Source organism: Gopherus evgoodei, chromosome 2 (assembly GCF_007399415.2).
Source record: "Gopherus evgoodei ecotype Sinaloan lineage chromosome 2, rGopEvg1_v1.p, whole genome shotgun sequence".
Taxonomy (NCBI): Eukaryota; Metazoa; Chordata; order Testudines; family Testudinidae; genus Gopherus; species Gopherus evgoodei.
In genome coordinates, this window is record NC_044323.1 from 7,383,402 (window position 1) to 7,408,652 (window position 25,251).

At 39.9% G+C, this 25,251-nt stretch overlaps 1 protein-coding gene across 8 annotated transcripts in view; it reads right to left on the minus strand.

Moving 5' to 3' along the window:
• Window positions 1-25,251, minus strand: part of NKTR (natural killer cell triggering receptor) — an 85,091-nt gene that overhangs the window by 30,129 nt on the left and 29,711 nt on the right. For 6 of the 8 annotated variants that reach the window (XM_030549934.1, XM_030549933.1, XM_030549932.1 and 3 more), the window contains exons 4-8: window positions 24,791-24,898; window positions 23,131-23,175; window positions 21,135-21,222; window positions 9,956-9,985; window positions 3,273-3,418 (exon numbers count right to left, since the gene is read on the minus strand). In XM_030549934.1, coding sequence (XP_030405794.1) covers window positions 3,273-3,418; window positions 9,956-9,985; window positions 21,135-21,222; window positions 23,131-23,175; window positions 24,791-24,898 — 417 coding nt within the window. Of the gene's footprint in view, window positions 1-3,272; window positions 3,419-9,955; window positions 9,986-12,729; window positions 12,749-21,134; window positions 21,223-22,792; window positions 22,821-23,130; window positions 23,176-24,790; window positions 24,899-25,251 lie in introns of those variants that run through there. The other 2 variants (XM_030549935.1, XM_030549936.1) reach the window with 2 other exon arrangements.

Genomic DNA, 25,251 nt, shown 5'->3' on the forward strand with positions numbered 1-25,251 from the left:
CACTACGGGATTATTCTGATTTTACATAAACCGATTTTGTAAAACAGACTGTATAAAGTCGACTGCACGCGGCCACACTAAGCACATTAATTGGGCAGTGTGCGTCCATGGTCAGAGGCTAGCGTCGATTTCTGGAGCGTTGCACTGTGGGTAGCTATCCCGTAGCTATCCCATAGTTCCCGCAGTCTCCCCAGCCCCTTGGAATTCTGGGTTGAGATCCCAGTGCCTGATGGGGCAAAAATCATTGTCGTGGGTGGTTCTGGATAAATGTAGTCAGTCATTCCTTCCTCCGGAAAAGCAATGGCAGACAATCATTTCGCGCCCTTTTTCCCTGGATTGCCCTGGCAGATGCCATAGCACGGCAACCATAGAGCCCATTCAGCTTTTTTTTTTTTTTTTTTTTTTTACTGTCACCGTATGTGTACTGGATGCCACTGACAGAGGCAAAACTGCAGCACTACACAGCAGCATTCATTTGCCTTTGCATGACAGCAGAGATGGTTATCTGTCGTTCTGTACCATCTGCTGCTGTCATGGGTGCCCGTAGCTGGCCTTCGCTGAGGTCGGCCAAGAGCGCAAAGACAAAAATTGGAATGACTCCCCGAGTCAATCCCTCCTTTGTGGTATCTAAAAATAGAGTCAGTCCTGCCTAGAATATGGGGCAAGTGTACTAGAGAACCAGTATAGCAGAGAACCAGAGAGTACAGCCGCTCCGTGTCAGATCCCGCAGAAATGATGAGCTGCATGCCATTCTAGGGGCTCTCCCTGCAACAACACCACCCGTTGTTTCCCTCCTCCCCAAACCTTCCTTGGCTACCGTGGCAGTGTCCCCCCTATTTGTGTGATGAAGTAATAAAGAATGCAGGAATAAGAAACACTGACTTGTTAGTGAGATAAAATGGGGGGGGGGAGGCAGCCTCCAGTTGCTATGATAGTCCAGGCAGGACATTAAGTGGTGCAGGAGAGAGGAGCCCAGCATCCCGCTGCTATGATAGTCCAGGCAGTACAGAATCTTTTCTTTACACATGAAAGGGAGGGGACTGATGGAGCTCAGCCCCCCAGTTGCTATGATGAGGACGGTTACCAGCTGTTCTGTACCATCTACTGGGAATGACCGGGAATCATTCCTATTTTTACCCAGGCGCCCCCGGCCAGCCTCACCTGAGGCCAGCCAGGAGCACTCACAGGCTCATGACCAGGACGGCTATCAGTCCTACTGCAGTGTACCGTCTGCCACCTGGCAGGGGAGGAGAGAGGATGCTACTGTTTACTGCTGCAGCACCGTGTCTACCAGCAGCATGCAGTATATATAGGGTGACATAAAAAAGTCAAGAAAAGATTTTCCCCCCTTTTCTATCACGGAGGGGGAGGGGTAGTAAATTGACGAGATAGACCCTGAACCACCCCGGACAATGTGTTTGACCCTACAGGCATTGGGAGCTCAGCCAAGAATGCAAATGATTTTTGGGGACTGTGGGATAGCTGGAGTCCTCGGTACCCCCTCCCTCCATGAGCGTCCATTTGATTCTTTGGCTTTCTGTTATGCTTATCACACAGCACTGTGCTGTGGACTCTGTATCATAGCCTTGAGATTTTTTTCAAATGCTTTGGCATTTCGTCTTCTGTAACGAAGCTCTGATAGAACAGATTCGTCTCTCCATACAGTGATCAGATCCAGTATCTCCCGTATGGTCCACGCTGGAGCTCTTTTTGGATTTGGGACTGCATCACCAGCCGTGCTGATCAGAGCTCCACGCTGGATAAACAGGAAATGAAATTCAAAAGTTCGCAGGGCTTTTCCTGTCTACCTGGCCACTGCATCTGAGTTCAGATTGCTGTCCAGAGCAGTCACAGTGGAGCACTGTGGGATACCGCCCGGAGGCCAATACCGTCGATTTGCGGCCACACTAACCCTAATCCGACATGGTAATACCGATTTTAGAGCTACTCCTCTCGTTGGGGAGGAGTACAGAAACCGATTTAAAGAGCCCTTTAGATCGATATAAAGGGCCTCGTTGTGTGGACAGGTACAGCGCTAAATTGGTTTAACGTTGCTAAAATCGGTTTAAATGCATAGTGTAGACCAGGCCTTTGTTCTAATCCTTCGAAAGTGAAGCTTCAAGAGAGAGGGTTTCTCCTCTCTCTCAGACTTGGTGTTCACTTTCCCAGTCAAGCCAGGAAGACTCAACAAATCTCTGCTAATCTTCACAAGAAGACAGAAGGAAGTCGCTGAATCAGCAGTCAGGTAAGAAAGACTTTCCCTCCAATTCAAAAATCCCTCCATCTTTCTTCTTGCGGTCAGTAGCATGTGAAATATTTTTTGCTATATTGTCTACCCATCTGTAGTCTCTTAATCCATAACTCTTCACAATTTTAAACATTTGCACCATTAAAAAAATAGAAATCTTATATTTCATTCAAAATTTAAAGAGACTCAGTTTAAATTCACAAAATCAATTTTGTCCTTTTTCAATTTTGCAAGCTTATTATTGTAGCTTATTGTGGGTAATTCACAAACCTACGCTGACTGTCTAGTTTATTTGTCAATGAAATTGTTTTTACATGCCACCAGCAAGAAAGTACTTTGCACAAGTGTTTCGCAAAGCACTGAGGAAGTCTGCATATCTTATTTTGGTGTACTGTCACTAAAATGGCAAGTGGTTTTGGTTAAGTTCAATTAAGTTGTGGAGAACTGGTTGTGGGAGAGGAAGGGGATGGATGGATGGGAAAATATTTAGAATCCGTAGGCCTACCCCCATTTTTTAACAATTTTGAAAAAGGTCAAATCTTGGCCTATACAAATTTCCAGTGATGCTTTGGATATAATTTTTACAAATGATGGGATACCCAGTAAAGTTTGGTCCTCACATATTTTCCTCCGAAGATTTAAGGGAAAAAAATTCTGTTAACATAAATCTAGTCATGAAATTAATGTTAACAGCTCAAGTATCCTGACGGGTCTATAGTTCGTGCAGTACCAAGGACTATATTTAAAGCTCTACCTCTCAAATACTGGGAAAGAAATTAGTGTTCAAGTTCAGCTTGGCAGTTTACAAAAATAAATGTAAGCAATGTTAACAGGAAATGGATGTGCTCTTTTTCAAGTGAGAGAATCTTCAGTTTAGAAAAAGAAAAATCTAATTCTCAGACATCTTTAAATCCAAATTAAAATGCCAGAGAACCACTGTAAGTTTTTAGAAATAAGTACAAATTTTGTATTCTTTGCACACGACAACTTTCAATGTGTTTCAAGCAATAACAGGTTTGCTTACCATTTTTTGCTGATTTTGTAACGAGTACTCCACAGTCAATAACTCGCACGTCTGCATATGGCCTACTTGCAGTATCAGTTTTCAGATTTTCTATTTGTTCTATTACTTCAAAACCAGAAATAACCAGTCCAAAGACAACATGTACACTGCAGAAATACAAGATTCAGACAGTACAATTGTTTAGGTACAGCTGGGATTCTTCTCCACTGGCTTCTTCATAGACAGAAAGTCATATTCTTACATGGAAGAATTCAGTTCCATCTGTATTACCAGGTTGTTTATGTCCAAAATTTAGGGTCAGTAAAACCATATTTCAAAACAAAAAACAAAAAAACAAAAAAACCAAACCTCAACATCATGTTATCAAAAATCAACAGCAACTTTGGAAAACAAATCCACCTTTGCATGTGCACTTTATTAGGCCAGAATTTGGCTCCTAATCACAATCAGGGGCAGCGTCAGCCTCTTCTCACTAGAGGGGCTGAGGTGGGCTGGATAGAAAATTGGAGAGGGGGGCAGAGAGAGAGGAATGCACTCTCCCTCGCCACGAGATTCTACCCCTCTTGTGACCTGCCTCCCTGCTCCTCCTCAATTAAGTGCTGGCATTTCCTCTTCCTCTGCAAGGTCTTGCCTCTGGCCAGGTCAAAGGCCAGAAGCCAGAGCTAGGCAATTGCTGCCATGAGGCAGGTGACTATGGCACTCCCCCATCTACTCCTGCTACTCAGGGCTCTGTGGCTGAAGCTGCTCCTCAGCTCCCCACTGTCCTTAGATGGGGTGGGGATGAGTCGAGGTTAAGTTCACAGTTGAGGTGTTGCCAGACTATGGCAGAGGGCAAATCCTTGGCACAAGGAGGGGTGGGGGGAGAATAGTTATCCCGATGGAGTGAGCCTCCTGCAGTGTTTGCAAAAATAGGGTGGGTGGCAGAGGGACTTTTTTATTTCCCCTCTCATATGACCATATGTCTAAGCACCCACTTCCCATTAAACGCACAGGGCATCCCAATGCCTAGAAACAGCAGCTCTTCTCTACCTGGTATAACATACTGAAGTGCTAAAAGAGATATGACTCAGTGAAATATTTTACATACACCCCCCAAAAATTGCGTGTCACACACTGAGTGTTTAAGAGAGTCCCTTATCAGATCCCAGGCTGCCTGGCAAAAGGATATAATGCAGTGGTTCCCACACTTTAACAACCTGTGAACCCCTTTCACTAAAATGTCAAGTCTTGCGATACCCTTCTAAAAATGAATATTTTTTTAGAAGGGTATCGCAAGACTTGACATTTTAGTGAAAGGGGTTTACAGGTTGTTAAAGTGTGGGATTTTCAGGGATTTTTACAGGGATTTTCTCCTTTACCTGAGTATAATTTATAAAAGCAGTGATCTTGGAAATATAATATTTGTTTTCATGACATGCTTATTACACACTATTTATTAAAGACGGTTACTCACCTTTGTAACTGTTGTTCTTCGAGATGTGTTGCTCACATCCATTCCAGTTAGGTGTGTGTGCGCCACGTGCACGTTCGTCAGAAGATTTTTACCCTAGCAACACTCAGTGGGTTGGCTGGGCGCCCTCTGGAGTGGCGCCGCCATAGTGCCGGATATATACCCCTGCCGAATCAACCTCCCCTCAGTTCCTTCTTGCCGGCTACTCTGACAGTGGGGAAGGAGGGCGGGTTTGGAATGGATATGAGCAACACATCTCGAAGAACAACAGTTACAAAGGTGAGTAACCAACTTTTCTTCTTCGAGTGCTTGCTCATATCCATTCCAGTTAGGCGATTCCCAAGCCTTACCTAGGCGGTGGGGTTGGAGTGAGATGTGGCAGAATGTAAACTGCTGAGCCAAACGCTGCATCATCTCTTGACTGTTGAACCAGAGCAGAATGCGAAGCAAAGGTGTGGACCAAGGCCCAGGTAGCTGCGCGACATATCTCCTGGATAGATGCATGAGCCAGGAAGGCAGCAGATGAAGCATGAGCCTTGGTAGAATGCATGGTGATGTGGCCTGGGGAAATACGAGCCAAATCATAACAAGTGCGGATGCACGTCATCAACCAAGATGAGATCCTCTGAGAGGAAACAGGTAGGCCTTTCATTCGGTCTGCTACCGTGACAAAAAGTTGGGGCGTTTTACGAAACGGTTTTGTCCGCTCAATATCAAATGCGAGCGCTCTACGGACGTCCAGGGAGTGCAATTGTTGCTCTCGTCAGGTTGAGTGTGTCTTCAGGAAGACCAGGAGAAAGATGTCCTGGTTAACACGAAAGGCCGAAACCACCTTAGGGAGGAAAACCGGGTGTAGTCGCAACTGCACCTTGTCTTTGTGGAACACAGTGTATGGCGGATCCACCGTAAGAGCCCTAAGCTCAGAGACTCGTCTGGCCGATGTAATGGCTAAGAGGAAAACTGTCTTCCAAGACACGTATAGCAGCGAGCAGGTTGCTAACGGCTCGAAGGGGGAGACATAAGTCTGGTTAAAACCAGATTGAGGTCCCAGGTCGGGGCTGGGCAGCGTACTTGAGGGTATAAGCGCTCCAAGCCCTTGAGGAACTTCGAAACCATAGGGTGAGAGAACACGGAACGACCACCTTCGTCTTGGTGGAAGGTAGAGATGGCTGCCAAGTGTACCCTCAGTGACGATACTGCCAGGCCCTGCTGTTTGAGAGACCAGAGGTAGTCCAAAATAGAGGGGAGTGAGACCTCAGTGGGAGTAAGATTAAGCGTTTCGCACCAGCAAGAGAAAAGCTTCCACTTGGCCAGGTACGCTGACCGGGTGGAAGGCTTCCTGCTACACAGGAGAACTTGTCGTACTGATTCAGAGCAATGTAACTCTGACTGGTTTAGCCACACAGCAGTCACACCGTGAGGTGAAGAGCCCGCAGGTCCGGGAGGTCGACCGAGATCTTGAGACTCGACGTCGGGAGCGGCTATGGGAGTCACAGTGCCGGGAGCTGGTACGGTGCCGAGAGTAGCAGGCCGGCGAACAGGATACTGACCGGTGCTGCGAGTGCGACCGGTACCAAGGAGGAGAACGGTACCGGGACTGCGAGTGGCGTCGGGAGCAGGAGCGCCGACGGGACCTGGAACATCTGCGGGACCATGATCGTGAATGGTGCCGCTGTGCTGTGCCGACAGAGGATGGTCTTATCAAGGCAGGCTTGCAGATAGACTGTATTAGCCGCACCGGCAGCGCTGCCTCAATCCCCAGCATCGACTCTGTCATGACAATCAGATCCCTCGCCGTTGAGAATGTCTCCGGCGTGGATGGAATAGTAAGCTCAACCACGGCTCACGCCAGGGAGCTGACAGGCATCGGACTCGACGGACCTCGTGGGACTGGAATCAACGGTGCCGACGTAGTCGGTGCCATAGCAGGTGTTAGTGCTGGGCGATCTGACTTAGATGAGCTCTCTGGCTGCGGTGCACGTGGCTCGGAGGCAGCAGGAGCCTTAGGCTTTCTCGACCTCGGGGAGAGGGAGTGGTGCCGAGTTGACTTGGGTGCTGGCGATAGCCGGTGCCAAGAGGCCTTGGCAGTATCGGCGCAGTCCGGTGCGGAGGAGGTGCTTCTACCCGACAATTGACCAGTGCTCAGTGCCGAAGGCGGAGGGGTAAGAGCTGCCTCCATGAGGAGCTGCTTTAGCCGAAAGTCCTGCTCCTTTTTTGTTCTCAGCTTAAAGGCTTTGCAAATGCGACACTTATCTGTCAGATGAGATTCCTCGAGGCACTTAAGGCAGGAGTCGTGTGGATCTCCTGTCGGCATCGGCTTATGACAGGCCGAGCACGGTTTGAAACCCGGTGAACCGGGCTTGGGCCCCAGCACCAGGTGCGGGGAAGGGGCTAATCCCCGAACCCCTCTTAACTATACACTAACTGTGAACAATAAAAATTAACTATAACTATATAACTTTGAACTATATACACAACAAAATAACTAGAGAACTACGAGTAGCTAGGGAGGTGGAGGTCAGTAAAACCGCACTCCGCTGTTCCAACGACTGACACAGGCCGTAAGAAGGAACTGAGGGGCGGTTGGGTGGGCTAGGGTATATATCTGGCGCCATGGCAGCGCCACTCCAGGGGGCACCCAGCCAACCCACCGAGTGTTGCTAGGGTAAAAATCTTCCGACGAACGTGCACGCGGTGCGTGCACACCTAACTGGAATGGATATGAGCAAACACTCGAAAAAGAACTATTATTTATCACTACAGTATTTTTATTACATTAGGAAAACGAAAACACTCTTCCAAGATCTGACTTTTGTAGCTTGTATCACTTTCAATAAGCCTGTTATAAGACAAAGCTCCTACATTTTATCAAGGAGTATCAGAGGTGAAACAGCATGAAGGTATTTAAGGGTACGTCTACACTACAGGATTATTCCGATTGTACATAAACCGGTTTTGTAAAACAGATTGTATAAAGTCGAATGCACGCGGCCACACAAAGCACAATAACTCGGTGGTGTGCGTCCATGTACCGAGGCTAGCGTCGATTTCTGGAGCGTTGCACTGTGGGTAGCTATCCCGTAGCTATCCCATAGTTCCCGCAGTTGCCCCCGCCCATTGGAATTCTGGATTGAGATCCCAATGCATGATGGTGCAAAAATAGTGTCGCGGGTGATTCTGGGTAAATGTTGTCACTCATTCCTTCCTCCGTGAAAGCAACAGCAGACAATCATTTTGCGCCCTTTTTCCCTGGATTGCACTGGCAGACGCAATAGCATGGCAACCATGGAGCCCGTTTTGCCTTTTGTCACTGTTACCGTGTGTGTACTGGATGCCCTTTTCTTTCACGGGTGGGGGGGTGGGATGGGGAGTAAATTGACGAGATATACCCTGAACCACCCCGGACAATGTGTTTGGCCCTACAGGCATTGGGAGCTCAGTCAAGAATGCAAATGCTTTTCGGAGACTGCGGGGACTGTGGGATAGCTGGAGTCCTCAGTACTCCCTCCCTTCCTCCATAAGCATCCATTTGAATCTTTGGCTTTCCGTTATGTTAGTCACACAGCACTGTGCTGTGGACTCTGTATCACAGCCTGGAGATTTTTTTCAAATGCTTTGGCATTTCATCTTCTGTAACGGAGCTCTGATAGAACAGATTTGTCTCCCCATACAGCGATCAGATCCAGTATCTCCCGTATGATCCATGCTGGAACTCTTTTTGGATTTGGGACTGCATCGCCACCCGTGCTGATCAGAGCTCCATCCTGGGCAAACAAGAAATGCAATTCAAAAGTTCACGGGGCTTTTCCTGTCTACCTGGCCAGTGCATCCGAGTTTAGATTGCTTTCCAGAGCGGTCACAGTGGTGCACTGTGGGATACCACCCGGAGGCCAATACCATCGATTTGCAGCCACACTAACCCCAATCTGATATGGTAATACCGATTTCAGCGCTACTCCTCTCGTTGGGGAGGAGTACAGAAACCGGTTTAAAGAGCCCTTTATATCAATATAAATGGCCTTGTGTGGATGGGTACAGCGTTAAATCGTTTTAATGCTGCTAAAATCGGTATAAACGTGTAGTGTAGACCAGGCCTAAGAAGTCAACTCTAAGAGTTCCTCCTACACAAACATTTAGGTCTTGAGCAGTCCAAGCAAACAATGCACGTTACAACAAAGCTTAAACTTGTTCTTCATAATAATTTTATAAAACAATACTAGCTGCCTATTTAATTTTTAAAAATAGCAAAAAATATCCACCTCCCTTTCCATTTCTTATAAAGTGTCGAAGTTTATATCTCCTCAGTGTAATAGATATGCTTGCTTTGATCTGCTTAGCTCCTGGAAGTCCAGGGGCTCCAGGCTGCTGGCCCCGTGTTGCCCAGTGTCCCTAGAGACAGCTCTGTTCACCATTAGGGAATTTTTTCCCTGAGAACCCCCTGTAACATTTAGTGTAACCCCAGGGGTTCACGAACCCCAGTTTGGGAACCACTGGTACAATGGCTCAGGAAGGTAGGGAAGGCACAGCCTACTGAAAGAGGAGCACAATGACAATCCAGCAGACAGCTGTGTGGGTTGCCCTTGGCACCGACAAGCCAAGGAAGAGTGGGATCATGGAGGGACCATGCGGAGTGTTCGTAGGGCTCTAAATTGCCTTTACTGAGAGAACTACTCTATTTAGGTATTTGATATCACAAGGCATTGACAAACTTATTCCCTACCTTACGGATATGCAGTGAGAAATCATCAAACTTTTTAGACAGGAAACTAAAACAGAAGTTAAAGGGCTTGCCCAAAGACACATGGTAAATCAGCAATATAGCTGGGATTATTCTTTACTCTCTCTATTCATTAGAGCACAATGACTTCTAAATTCTTCCTCCCATTTTCTAGTCCCATAATTAATATTTGCAGTGACTCTAAAGTATTTGTGGATACTATCTATATGGAAGACACTTCCAAAAATAATTTTATTTTTAAATTTTTAAACCCAGAGGCCCAAGCGTTGACGACAACAAAATTCATGACTACATGACAACAAGATATTCATGACTACATAGGTTATTGTATAAAGATAGTCAAAAAAGTTGAAACGGCAACCCTCTGCCACATTTTTCTACTAGCCAATTATTTTTTGTTTCTAAGTTCTGTCCACACTTCAACTGAGATGTGAAGTACTTATTCCTGAATATTATATTTTTAACTTGTACAGTTAATAAAATTCCAAGTCTTACCCATCAAGATGAGGAGCAGGCTTTGTTGTTCTAATTTGATATACATCAACATGGATATGACGGTAAAAATCAGGGATTCAGATGAAGAGGTAAAAAGCAGAATGGCAGAGTAAACAAAAAAGTGAAGGTAAAAGACAAAAAAACAGTGAAAAAATCCATTAAAAATTTGTCTAAATGTCTAAATAAAGATTAAAATCATACTAAGTACAGGGAATTGTGAACATTAATATAAAAAAAATTATGTTAACAAGTACATTTACAAGTCCTATTTAAAAAATCTCATTAAATGCATGCAATATTCATAGATATGCAATAAACAATTTTTCCATGTATTAATGTCTACATAAATATATACTCCAAGACATCTCACCGTAATATTTTTAAAGATAAAAACTATACTATTTGGCAATAAAAACAAGTGTGTGAAGTACTTCTGAAATTATTACAGTACAAGAATGTAACTATTACTTTGAAGTGAATTCTATTAAGCAACACACAAACCCCAACTCTTCCCCCTCCGCCCCCCTCCCCCAAAAAGAACAGAACAGGAGTTACAATACAGAAAAGCACATTTTTCCTACTTTCTCATTCTCTTTCTATTTTGCTGGCTCCATGAATCAGCTTCCAAAACAATACATCTACATACAACATCAAGACTACAATACTGCCTCTCACATATTAAGTTTGCAGTCCTCCCCACAGCAGCAGATTGCTCTGCTGGGTAGGGAATCAGCTAGTTACAGATGCTGACATTATCCATGATTAATGCCTCATATAGATACCTCCATTCATTTAGGTTAGAAATATCTGGGTGTGTAGGAGCCAACAGAGAAACAGTCACTGCACTACATCCAGTACAACAGAGCTACGTCTGTCACATTTCTTATTTCCCTTCAAGATCAGAATTTAAAAAGATGTGACTCAAACAATTTTGAAAAAGACATTTAATTTTATCATAAAGGATTGGAGTCACTCTTTAAATTCTCTCCCAGTGAGGAAAGGAAATTACTTTAAGTTCAGAAACACTATCATGACATAATACTTGCATCCAAGTTCACTCTGTTCAAAGCCAGGCTGCATTAAAAGATGCAAGCGGAACTGTGCTATTTAGACACAGAAATTCAACAAGGGACATCATTTAAAAAAAACAAAAAAAAAACCAACAACCCACCATCACATTAATTTTACTTATTAGAATATCAACATGACCTGTACTTGAATTCCTTTTCTCAAATTATTCCCTGAACCTGCAGAAATCATGATTTTCCCTTTCTATGCCCCTTCCACCAATTCTTTTCAAATCATGGGGGGTCCAGAGTAGATGTTCTATTTGAGGTTTCATTAAAGCAGACTTGGTATCAAGGGTTCAGTACTTAAACTATCATTGAAAAGTTACTTTTTAATCAGACCATTCAAAACTAAATTGGCGGCCATGATTCTGTCCAATAAAAATCAATGGGCTGTTACAGCTCTGGATCACATCTGCCAAAAGATGGAACTATAAAACATTCATGCTTCACCTTTATTCGTGTCCAAAAACCACCACTCCCCTCCTTCCCCACATTACATAGTGCAGGAAACCATTCTAGTGTAACTCCAAGATAAGAGCTGCTTACATGGAAGACATTTAATTTCTTTTACCGTGTTGCATGTCCCTTCTGTTCATTCATAAAATAAATCTATCTTACTTTCTCGATGAAATATATTACTATGGATAAGCAATTTCTTATGGCCATTGCAGTTTGATAAACAAAAAAAAATTACATTAACAATCTACATCCAAGTAAATATTTTATTTTAACCAGGTTTAATTATAAAACTGTTCTAAAAGATTGAAATTGAAACAAGTGGTTACTTTAGTGAAACTAGCACTGAAATGTATACTTTTAGTTTTTAGAAATCAAGAAAATAATATGCAAGTGACAAGAAAGACTTCAATACCGATTTGGCAAAGCACTAATATGGGCTCAGGTGCTTTGCTGAACGGGGCTTGGCTTAATAAAGAAAAGGGGCGCCATTGTGGCAAAACTCATCTATAGGTTTTCCTCCCTTATTTCACTGGCAGTTTGAGTCTGCCAAAATGGATAAATGGTTTTCCTTATTTGCTTGCTCATGAAACGAAAACAAGAAAAAGTCAAGGGGGAGATTTTCAAATGGACAGATGGAAGTTAGGTGAACACCACATAGGCCTTTAATGAAATCTGGGTGCCTAACTGTTCATTGTGCTGTTGAATATCTCCTCACAAGACTACTTAAAATTAGATTTATTATATTTCAGTTAATTTTTTAAGGTCAGCTAATATTTCCATAGGAAGAATACTCTGAAATTTCATCTGTCTCATTTCTTGCACTATCACTTTTCAAGACAAGAAGTAGGCTCTGCCTATCCACAGCTGTGAACAGAATTCATTTCCCAAGAAACATTTAATTTCATATAGAGAACTGTATTTCTACATAACTTCATTTTACTAACAATTAAACAAACTTCAGAAACTGGATATAAGAGAGACAGTATTATCCAAGTTAATATTTATAGGAAAAAAAGTAACCATAGTCAGTGAAGATAACTAGTAAATTGATTAAAAATATTATTGCCACACAGAAGAGAATCCTTCTGATAAAGCAAGTTTATTTGTATTCTTAAAAAGACTTCAGCACTAACACAGGATTCAATGCACATAATAACATGATCAGAAAAAGACAAGAAAGAACGAGAAAAACAAGAAGAGAAGAAAGGGAAAAAAGGACAGAGCCTTAGAGGAATGAGACATTACCTTTGGAGCGCACGATGTAACACTGTTTCTGTAAATTTTACACAAAAATGGCAAGAAATAAATTGTAATATATTTTCAAACAAAATGGAGTCTGTTTTATTAAAATACAAATTTAAAATTAATATTTTCAGAGTGTATGCAAAACAAGGATGCTTTACAAATAGAGGGCTCTAAATTTTCTATAGAACAAACAGGTATTTGGAAAGCTAGAACAAGTTTTGTTTTTAAACACTAAAGAAATGCCCTGCTTGAGCACTGAATTATAAAGACAAACCGCTGTGAAAATGGAATCCACTCATACTCTTATTAAATCCGCAATCCAGCAAAGCACTTGAAAACAAGCATAATTTAGCAAATGAGTAAGTGATTTCAATGGGACTACTCAGATGCTTAAAGTTACACAGGTGTTTAAGTGGTTTTCTGAAGCAAATCTTAATTCTATACTTTATAAAATGCTATACTACAATATTTCTTATATAAATAAGATACTGAAAATGACTGATTTACCAGTAAAATGTTAGAAATCTGTAAATCCACACTTTCACAAGTTCCAGGAACTAGCTAAGACTTCTCTCATGTTAATAAGTTTCCCTTAAAATGGGAAAATAGACACTATCACTAAAAAGCAAGGGAGCGCAATCATTTAACTAGAAATCTAACAAGGAGATCAAGCTTGAAGATGCAAACAGAGGAAGTATTTTTATCGTATGACTTTACATTTTTGTTTTGACATACATCTAAAGCTGCAGCATTATTTCAGTAACACAATTAACCTATTTGAAATAAAGACGATATACTGAACAGCTAAATATTGCTTAGTTAAATTAATCTCCAAATTAACAACTAAACAAAGAGCAGGGTTTTTTTTAACTCTGCCTTTACACACATAGGCCATGATCCTGCAGTGCTTAAGTATGTGCTTAACTTTACTCATGGAAGTCAATGGGATTATTCATGTGCTAAAATTAAGCACATATAAGCATTTTGAAGGACTGTAGTAAAAACACTGAAATACTGAATCCCCTTTGATCTATTTAGTAGTTTAATATATTACTGTAAAATAGTACAAATACAATTAAATAGAAGTACTAATAATGGAAAAATTCTGAATGTTATTTGGGATACTCACGTTCTAAGACCTTAATCGAAAAGCTTAGTAATTAACTCTTTCCAATTAATCACTGGTAATATACAGAAGTGGCTGTAACAGTCATCATATAGCACAATCCTCAAAATGAGTTTTCTTCACTCAGGAGTTCAAAGATGTTTACTCTATTTTTGTCACAAAACATGGCACTATGCTTCAGAAATGTTACTTTCTGAAATGTTAAAATTCTACCAGGAATTAATTTATCAGCATGAAAAAGTAGACGTAATTCCTGTGGAGCACAGCATTAAACCGATACTAAGTAAGATTTTTTCCTCAAATGATGTTTAGTGCAGAAACGAATGGCTTCAAAACTTTACATCTTAAGAGCTAGTTTATGAATGCAAAAATTCCAAACACTCAAAATAATGAGGAACAATATTTAGGACTTTTCATACATCTTCAAGAAACTTTGGGGAAAAAAATCACTTGAATTCTCTGTAGGCTAACTGGTTAGTTTAAAGAAATACTGACAAGATCACAAAATGAAAAATGTGTACCTATTACTGTTACAAGTAGTATCTATACTACAATAACGAAGAGAAAATGTGTTTTCTAGCTTTTCAGTTTTGAGTTTTTTTGTTTTTTTTTTTTACTTTGGGCCCAATCCTGCAATCAAATACATGTGCTTATCTTACTATTACAAGTAGTCCCACCGAAATCAATGAGGTCTGTCTTTGAATTCTTGAACTCCCGCCTCTCCTTCTAACTGTGTGTGTGAAAAGTAATGCTACCAACAAGTGTTTGCAGGAGCAGAGCTTTTGTGAATGTTATAACATTTTGTATGTACTCAGTTTCACTGTTTTCTTGATGGTCAGTTACACTTATAGTCTTATGTATTACTCGTATAATTATTACCATATTATGCTCATACACCACTCTAGGATGGCTCACACATGTTCTTCCCCAGACGCTACAAGAAGATATTTACCAGTAACAGCAGCAGCACAGCTAAAACTGAGCAGGCACTGGGCAGTGAGGAGAAAGAAGGGTAAACCTAGTATATCCAGTATTGATTTCTGTCCCATTCAAAAAACACTTCTGAATATCAGCATGGGATCAGGAAAATGGTTTTTGTTTGTTTTCCAAGGTTTAAAAAAAAGTCAGGACATACTGTATATACTCGTTCATAAGCTGAATTTTTTTTTTTAGTAAAAAAGGGAAGCACCAGAGAAGGGGGTCGGCTTATGAATGGGTATAGAGAGAGAGAGGTGGGACACATCCCATTCCCCCAACAGAGGGAGCAAGGAGAGGCAGCACAGCCAGAAGAGAAGAGGCGGGGCCAGAGTCTCTCGGCTTCTGGCCATGCTGCTCTCCCCTGAAGCCTCAGAAGCAGCTGCAGCTCCGGGGCTGGCAGGCTGCAATTGTGCCGCTCAGCCCCGCCCCCCAGAGCAGGCTGTGGCCACGCCGCTCAGACACTGAAGCATGCTGCAGCTGTGCCACCTGGCCCAGCCCACTGGAACATGCTGCAGCTGCGCTGCCCAGCCCAGCCCGCTGGAGCAGGCTGCAGCCGTGCTGCCCTGCCTGCCGGAGCAGCTCCAGCCAGGCCAGAGACATCCTCCCCTGGCCCTCCCCAGATAAGGTGGGAAGGGATGGGATGGGGAGAGTGTAGGGGTCCCAGGCTAGGGGTGGGATCATGTGGGGGGTGGTCACAGGGGTTACCTCCCTGACCCCCAGCTTCTCCCCTCCCAAAAAATTTCCCCACCAATTCCTGTCCCGGCCTGTCAGGGTAAGCAGCTGGTGTGCCAGGACACTTAATATATGGAGATATACCTATCTCATAGAACTGGAAGGGACCCCGAAAGGTCATCAAGTCCACTTAGGTTTACCTCCATGCCTGTGGACGCTCGAGGTAAACAAACTATCTCAGCCCGCCAGCGGCTTATCCTCGTGGCCCAGAAGCCAAAGTTTGCTGAACCCTGAATTATAAGGTCAGCTAATGAATGGGTTATAAAAATTTTCCATTTTTACTTATCCATCTTGGGGAGGTTGGCTTATAAACGAAACGGCTTATAATAGAGTATACACAGTACTATATTTAAAGGATGTTCTCCCAGAACTCTGAATTATCTGAAAGTGGTTAAAGAAAAAATCGAAGTTGGCAGTGGTCCTTTATGAGAAAAATTATCAATGGGTAATTTTTAGCTTTACACTATTCTTTATAATTTGTTTTCAACATGTAACAGCCAAATTTAAGAACCTGCAGCATAGTCTCATGAAGTATTAGGAGTAAAACCTTGAATATTTAAAATCAAATGGTATAGACAGTAGACTTCTTGAACATCTACTTAATTAAGCAACAATGTGCTTCAATAACAGAATAACTCCTACTAGTACATTTAAAGATTGGTTATTCCGATAAATGTGATCTTGTCCTCAGCTAAGTATTTTCTATTCATACCAAATCATTCCCTGCATTTAATAATCATAATACAAAGTTAAATGGCAGAAAATAGTCTAACAATAAAAACCTTTTATGTACCACTTGTGACACACAGCACACTTCATTATGTTTTTGTGACCATGTCTTATTCTCTACTAAAGGGTTTTGTTTTGCCTTGTTTGTTCTTCTCTTAAATTGATCCTTAATTTCCACACACCCTCCAACCTATTTCTTCAGCCTTTTCCATTTAAACTTCTCTACCAGTGCTTGATAAGAGTCAAGTTTCTCTGCCCTACTCATTCACACCCATGACATTCTTATCAATGAACTACAACTGAAGTGGTCTGAAACAAGTAAAATTCTCTGCTTATAAGATCAGAGCATTGGTGTCCAGTATAATCAATTTCAAGTAACTCACAATATAATAATTAAGTTTACATTTGTTTTTCATTGGGCATTTGATGGAGCATCATGCTAGACAGTAGCAACTGTGCATTAATCCAGTCTACCAGCCAAGAGAATATTCAAAACCTAATAGGATATTGAAAAGTCCACAGTTATACCAAACAGCACTAATGCCTGATAAGAGGAAAGACCCTCTTAAAATGAGGCCAACAAATAAGTCATTTTGAACAACCATGTCTTTAAAGTTGTGCAATCCTTTATTTCTACTTAGGCTTCAGTCCTGCAAACGCTTATGCTTAATTCCAAGAACTAATCCATGGTTTTAGAGTTCAGCACATGCATAAACACTTGCCAGACTGGGCCTCAGTTTGTATGCAGAAACAAGGAGGATAAAAATAAAGAAATAAAAAGATTTTTTTTAAATTTAAAATCAGAATTTTTTTTTTATAAAATGCTTTTTGAGGAAAAAACCTATCTAAAGATAGTTTTAACTAAGATACGTTATAGCTCAAAGATATGTCCTCATGGAATAGGGATTATAAATTCTAAATCTATAGTATGAGACAATATATTCATGTAATGTTTAAGAAAAAAGTTTGTAAATGAGTTCCAACAGTTCATGGATTAGGAACCCAATACTATGTGGTCTCACAGGCTTCTGTATAGATTATTTAGGTTAATCTTTCTATTTACCCCATAGGACTCAGCGGTGAGTCTAGAAGATACTATCAGAGATGCTTAGTTTTGCAGTTCTCGAACTGTCTATATGTGTCTCCAGAGGCAACATGCTTGTTAATAGTAAAAATGTTTTAAAATAAAATAAAATAAATAAATAAATAAATAAATAATAGAGAGGTGAGAAATAACCGATCTCAACTCTATTGTCCCTCTGCAAATTTGTGTACAGAGTCAATCCCTTACCTCTCTCTAAAAGTGCAAAGTTTCAAACAGTTAAATGAATAGAAGATTGTTGGGAGCAGAATAGATCTGTACAAGGAAAAAAGGTCTGGAGATAAATGTGAGAAGCGAGGGACATATACTTGTTTTGTTAAAATATTGTATGTTTGCTGTTGAAGAAAAAAATCCAGAATACTTAATAATGTTGTTTTAGTTAAATAAAACAATTTAAATGTCTGTCTGGTGATGTTCTCCTCCTAATACAGCATGACAAGAAAATCCTCCAAATATTAATGATTAACCTGTTGAATTGGAGATAGAGTTCACCTCCCAATGACTTCATAAATATCTGCTTGGTAAATGAAATAACCAAACAATCACTCATTTTCTGATATAGCTGTAAAACTAAACTGAAAAGTTTTCAAAATAAATCACTGTTTAAAAATTTATAGTGCAGGGGTTCTCAAACTGGGGGGTCGGGACCCCTCAAAGGGTCGCGAGGGTATTACATGGGGGGTGGGGGTGTCACGAGCTGTCAGATTCCACCTCAAGCCCTGCTTTGCCTCCAGCATTTATAATGGTATTAAATACATAAAAAAATGTTTTTAATTTATACAGGGGGGTAGGGTCCGTGCTCAGAGGCTTGCTATGTGAAAGGGGTCACTGGTACAAACGTTTGAGAACCACTGGTGTGGTGTGTACCTTCTAAAAATGAAACCTGCTTCTATCTCTGAATTGTGAAGAATATGTATTAAGCTTATAACAACCAACAAAAATGCACTTTTATGTAGAAAACCATGATTAAACTGAGTCTTCCTGACTAGTGATTTAAATCATGATTTAAATAAATCAAATCCACCCTGTGGAGAAATATAAAGCTCTTGACACCAATACAAATATGTGCAATATCAGAATATGCTATCCAATCATGCACCAAATCCTGTATGTGCAGGACTGAAAACAAAATTAAGGACGAGTTAACATATATCTCCTTCTATAAATCCAAACAGTTGGATGTACCATTTCAAAAAGCTATGACTGTGTTTTATTTAAAAAGTCTGAAAATGTCCTTTAAAACCAACCCAATAATCTTTTTAGCTATATAAATAGAATTATATATTTTAAAATTAACATTCTATTTAATATGAAATATTACAATTATATTAATTTTGCCTCTCAAACAGCTTAAAGAATGAGGCCAGGAAAGGACTATTTTGGGTTTCAAGAATTGTATATGTTAATGAGGGTAAATCAAGTTATACAAACTTAATGGCATTCAGCTTGGAGGAATATTGTAAGTAGAGTTAACTTTGCTGAGTAAGAATTACTACTTTCATATATTACATTTTTAACTTTTAAACGATGAAATCGTTGGGAGTGAAATCTGGAAACAGTTATTTTTAAGATCAATCTAAACCTGAAACTGTGCATGTTAGAAGCTATCTTATGGGCAGTTACTATGATTTGTGAGTTTATGCCCATAAAGGAGAGTCTGCATGAAAAGTAAGCCATGGTTGTATTTTGTGGTCTCTCATGACCCATCCTTGCCCAACCACAAATCAAATTACTAAAGATGACCCTGCCTGTGCAACTGATCATGCATAGCCACACTGCTGCACCTCTGCAGCGTTTCGATGCAACCTGTATGGCTGCAGTAGTCCCGCCCTGTGTGCTATCAGTTGCAGAATTCATGCCTACCTGTAAAACTTTTTCTTTAAGAGATAAACAGAAGTGGTATCAATTAATGCAGTTTTTAAAATACACCTCCTCTTAAAAACATTTCATATGTTTGAAAAGTATAATAGAAATGTTTCTTTCAATATTTATCTTTCCGTGATTAAATCTAATAATTTACATTTTGTATTCAATGTTACCTTAATGCTCTTTTTTATTTAAAAAAAGTTAACCTAAACACACCAAACACTCAGCTTCTCTATTTAAAAAATTTGGATACACATCTAAATATAATATGGGAAAGATAAAAGAAACTTTAGAGCCCTCAGATGGTAGCTTCTTGATTGATGTAGCTCATTAAATTTTCAAGTTTACAGTTCAGATAAACTCAAAAATGGAAAATTATGACTTGAGAATCAAAAAGCAAGTCACTATATAGTACACTTAAAAGATAATAGTGAACTAATCTGTTTTAAATACTTATAAGTTACGTAATTTTATATATATGTATACACACACACACACAGAGCTTAATGTATAAAGTGTACTGTACTCAATAATACACAGCCGTCTTCCAGACAAACTGACAGAGATAACAGTAAGGTGGCACCACAAACCTTCAGCTTTTTGGGGAGCAGAGGGTTTCTGAGTGTCAAATCAGAAGTAAATCAATTTCCAAAGATTGCCCCTTATGCTTCTATTTGTTTTCCATTTTTAGGACATTCTTTAGGAAGTGACCTAAAAATGTCTCTTATCTGAACTTTATTGCATTATGCTGAAGACCTCTTTTCAGGCAAAGAAAATGAGCATCCTTTTGGACAATTTACTCCCTTTATTGCAGACAGCGAAGCGCCATTCATTCTTATCCATCAAGAAAGATGGCAAAGTAAACAAAGTTTTAATGTAATAAACTATATTATTATTTAATTTCTGAACAACAATGGAAAGATACTTCATAACGAAAGCCTCCTCCCCAACATAAACCCAAAAGTTAGAAACCAGATCCTTTTCAAATATGCACTGTGAAATGTTAGAACAGAGGATAATTTTTAAAAGATAGTGAATAATGCATAGTCAAACATTGGCAAATTTTAAAGAGAGATATTAGTGAGCCTAAAATTTGATGTCAGCCAAAATGTGAGTTATTTCTTTCAGTACAGAACAGTTATTCCTGTTAGAGCTGTACTTTAGTCAAGTAACTTGCATATTGTAACAGAAATATGCTTATAAACTGGAGTGTTTTATAATAGAAATAAGAACTGTATGAGAAGGGCTCTTCTACAGTTGCTTCAACAAACACCCTTAATTTAAATCCAGTTTAACCAGTGTTGGCAGAAAAGCCATTTGTGCACAGGTATGTACAGTACTATGCAGCAACAAAGAAGTAAGGCACTTCAGGGATAGACTTGAATAGTAAGTAAGAATACCCCACAAAAACAGAAAACAGACCACATTTTGAAAACATGTGCAACTGTTGACACTTAAACTGTCTATATATTAGACATCTTGTCCTTTTCCACATAAAATTTTGAAGTTTGGAGTCTACAGATGCTCAATTATAATTTATTTCATGTGCCTGATACTGAAGAACACAAAGCAAAAAACAATCTACCCCAAGGACACCAATGAACACAAAAGCCTAGGCCAATGTTATTTTAGAAAAAGAAGCGATATAAGCAAGTAACATTCATATATGATCAATTCTCGTGCTCCAGGAAAACACAAATAAATTGAGACTATCGTATTTAATGTTTCCTAATTACAATAGCTCAGAAACAGCAGGTACCCACTGGATTCTAGTCAAATATCCATATATATTTAATTTAGCAATACCATCTTTCTCATGAACAGCGCTTCTCTGTTTAAGAAAAGCTCAGCTCTCAAATTACATCTACTCACATGAAAAATTGGGAACCATTGGTATGTTTGCCTCGGTTTGCCATTGACAAAAGGAACGCTCTGTCATGTTTGAGAACAAAGTTTTCATCTGTTTGAAGAAAAAAACTAACATGTTAGTTTCCCCCATAAATGAATGCTAGTATAATCTTCTTAGCAGCACATGGACAGTACAACGAGAAATTCTTCTTCTGCTCACTAAGGAAACTTGAACACTTAAAAAAAAAAGAAATCTATGCAAAAATATCTCAAAAATTAAGGGCGGAGACAGATTTATATTTGTTAAGTCAGAAATACCAAGTAAAGAACACAGGAGTTTTATTTTTTCTTTTCTTTTTTTTAAATAAAGTCACAACTGCTTTAGAAATAATCTGAAACATATTGTTAAGAATACATGTATTTAAAAATGTTTTGTTATTGTCTTCAAAACAACTTGAACTCATCATACGCTTCCAACAACTTAAACCCAACAATGTCTCCTGAAAGAAAGCCACTTCAATAACAGACGCTCCCTCTCCCATCCTAAAACATGGCTGAACATATTCAGTGCTATCATTTACACATAATGTTGAGTATAACTTAGGTAGGAAGACACAGTTAAACAACTTTTTCCCTACCAGGGTGTTAACTAGTGCACTACATCAATCTACGGAACTCAAACTTGAAGTTTCAAAATCCAAAAGGAAATTAATTTAATAGTGACACTTGCATGAGAGGAGTAAAACACGTCCTCCTCTTCAACCCCACTGTAAAAGACAGATTAGAGGTTGAAAAATAAGAACGTATTATTTAATCCTATGAACTAAGTAAAGAGGACCCAGAGTTGTGCAGTTAAAATATTTTCAGTCAGCAAAATGAAATAACTCCACAACTAATTTACCACAGACAAAATCATATTAGACTTAAGGTTGTACCATTAACATTTAGAAGTGCAGACAAATATACAGTACCAGATTTTTAGCACTTACCAATCCAAGTGTATTCTTTAGAAACAAGAGCTGAACTTTTTAGAGCAGAGAACTGTTCATATAGCTGCTTCTGATTAACAGCTGTAATATTCTGACATCTAACTATGCTTCCTTATAACATATTAAAGAAAATTCACAGCATGCACCTAGCTACAAAGAATTGCTCACAGCACACAATACATGAAACACCCAACAGCTTATGTACAAGCTTGTATCAAGACTGGAATAGCACAATAACTTCCCATTTTTTACATTTAAAAATTATACTGTACCTTGCCTCCTAAAAGCACTGATTACAATTACAAACTCTCACAACTCTCTCTTTCCAAAAAACTTTAGAAAGAAGGTGAATGGTGTACATTTATCTACTCTATGCAAATAAATAACTTGCACGGAGTATAAATACAGCCACATATTTTTAGAAACCAACACTAAATATACAAACCTCAGAGGGAAAAAATGGACAGTATTTTTAAAGAAACAAGAACTGTTTTGAACTGGGAATAATTCCAAGTATTTATTCTCCAAATAATTAATTTTCCCTCAAAAAAGTTAGATACAGAATTCTCCACGTCTCCAAGCAATACAGATATCCATCCACAAACTGATACATTATCAGTTGTCCACATATTTACTAGGGAGGGTGCAAGGGAACAGAGTTTGAATTTGTGTTACTGAGCTTGTGTCTCTTACCTTTTCATTTTGCAAAAGACCACATTCTCTATAAACAAAAGAATATGTTGACAGTTTTAGGCAGGAAGATAGGAGTTTTCATGAATAAAGTTGCCTAACCTCCATGCTGAAAGTCATGTTTAACCAGTAAAGTTAGCCTTAATTAATTTTGTCAGTTAACATTAAATATCTCAATAAATGTATCTGAAATCCATGCATATAAAAATAACTGTCATGCAACATTAGTTTCATGCAAAAGGTGACCTATAAGTAGACCTTTCCACATTAAATATCTTGGGAAACAAAACTTTTTATCTCAGAAATAAAGCAACAGACCACAAAGACATATTAGCCCTTACCTTTAAAATATCCACCATAAATAGATTCACCTCCTTTTCCATTACCTATGTAGTAAAAGCATGCATTACCAGAAGATTTTAGGTTTGCTTTATAAACAAACAATTTTAGAATAGTAAGTGACAAATTATTTTCAAAAGGTACTATTTGTAAATAATATGAACTAAAGGGATACACTCAAGTATCAAATATCCACCATTCAGATTTTGTACAAAAAAGTTTTCCAAAGTCTAACATGAAAAGTTTCTTTTAATTTCATGAAATATTTTTGTTTGGCTTTAAATATGCCCCTATGGAGTCTGCAACTCAGACCTTTGCAGCAGTGATGTAGTTCACAGTCCAGTAAAGCTTGCCCTGGTGAAAGAGGGGAACTGGAAAAACTCAAGTGAGGCTCCAAAGCAGTGGTGAGCAACCTGTGGCGTGTCAGGGATATCTGCTGGTGGGCCGCGAGACAGTTTGTTTACAATGACCACCACGAGCACAGCCGCCTGCAGCTCCCAGTGGCCATGGTTCGGCATTCCTGGCCAATGGGAGCTGTGGAAAGTGATGCAGGCTACAGGGACGTGCTAGCCACTGCTTCCCGCAGCTCCCATTGACCAGGAACAGTGAACTGCGGCCACTGGGAGCTGGGGGCCACGCCTGCGGATGGTCAATGTAAAACTGTCTCGCAGCCCGCCAGCAGATTACCCTGATGGGCTGTGTGCGGCCCGTGGGCCGTAGGTTGCACACCACAGCTCCAAAGGGTACTCCTCTCTCTTAGCACTTATTGATCTGCTAACAGGAGGAAACAGGAAAAAGTAGCAGCAGGCATCAGAGAAGAGAGCTAACAAACAAGGTTGACAGCTTTCCATGCCCACAGAAATCCAGCTGTGGCTCAGATGCCCCAGAAAGGAAAAAGTTGCTACCAGTTCTTTCAAAGCAAACCCACTCTATATCTGCCCCCTAGCTTCTTTGTTGGTACAACATACCTGCAGAGGCAGCCTTTTACCAGTTGAGAGAGTTCAATCTGCAAGGCCAGTAAGAGTGCAGCAGTAAAGAAAAATCCACTTTGGGGAGGGCAAACATTTTAGGGAAGGTATTGAGGGAGGGACACTAAGTTGTGTGTATATTGGGGGAAAATAAGCAGAACAAGTCCTTGATGCTTTGAATTGGCATTGGGAGGCTCATCCAATAAGTATTTTCAATGCACCCATCACCATTGTACTTATTCACATAGTGACATCCCTCTAATGCAGCATTGTACCAGCACAAAAGAATCACAGTTAACATTACTAGCACTGCCCACACTGTGTAAAATGCAATAAGGAAAAGATTTAAAGTAAATTAGACTTAAACTAGACTTAAAACAACAAAAGATAGTGTTAGCAACTCAGGTAAGGAAATCTGTGTTTTAAAACTATATATTTTTAACATTAATAAGAACATTTTAGAACCTCAGTATCAAAAAATACCTAAGGGGATTCTTATGGTATTCCAAAGACTCCACAATATTTGCAATTCTAAATGTAATCTTAATTACAATATACAAGAATGACAAATAATGTAATATTTGGCTTTAATATCTACAAAGTATAAACACATTGAAGGAATTTTCTGGCAGAAATTTTAACTTTATAAAATAGAACTGCAATTAAATCTCTTAGCATATTGGAAAAAAAATACCTTCACTGAAGTCTCCACCCTGAATCATGAAGTTTTTAACCACACGATGGAAAGTAGAGCCTTTGTAACACAGCTTTTTTCTAGTTGTTTTTCCAATTCCTTTCTCACCTGGTAAAAGGAAATGTAAAAAATAACTACCATTAATTTTTTTGCTAAAAAAGTAAAATTATTGCCCAAACCCTTAAGCAGGGATATATTTTTTCTGGGAAACTCGGAGCTTAAGAGAAGCTATCAAAATGGAAAATGTAAGACAGCCTCATACAGATAAGGAAAAAGGGATGAAGCCCCAGGTTCTATGACAATGCAGACAACATCTGGTCACAGCAAAGACAATGTACCAAAAAAGAGTATTTTAAGGAGACTGGCCCAGGAGGACAGCAGCACTGAGCACTGCTGCAGACAGGAACTATCTCCAGACAGGTCAGAACTGCCTTTGTAACGAAGAAAGGCAGGATAGGCAA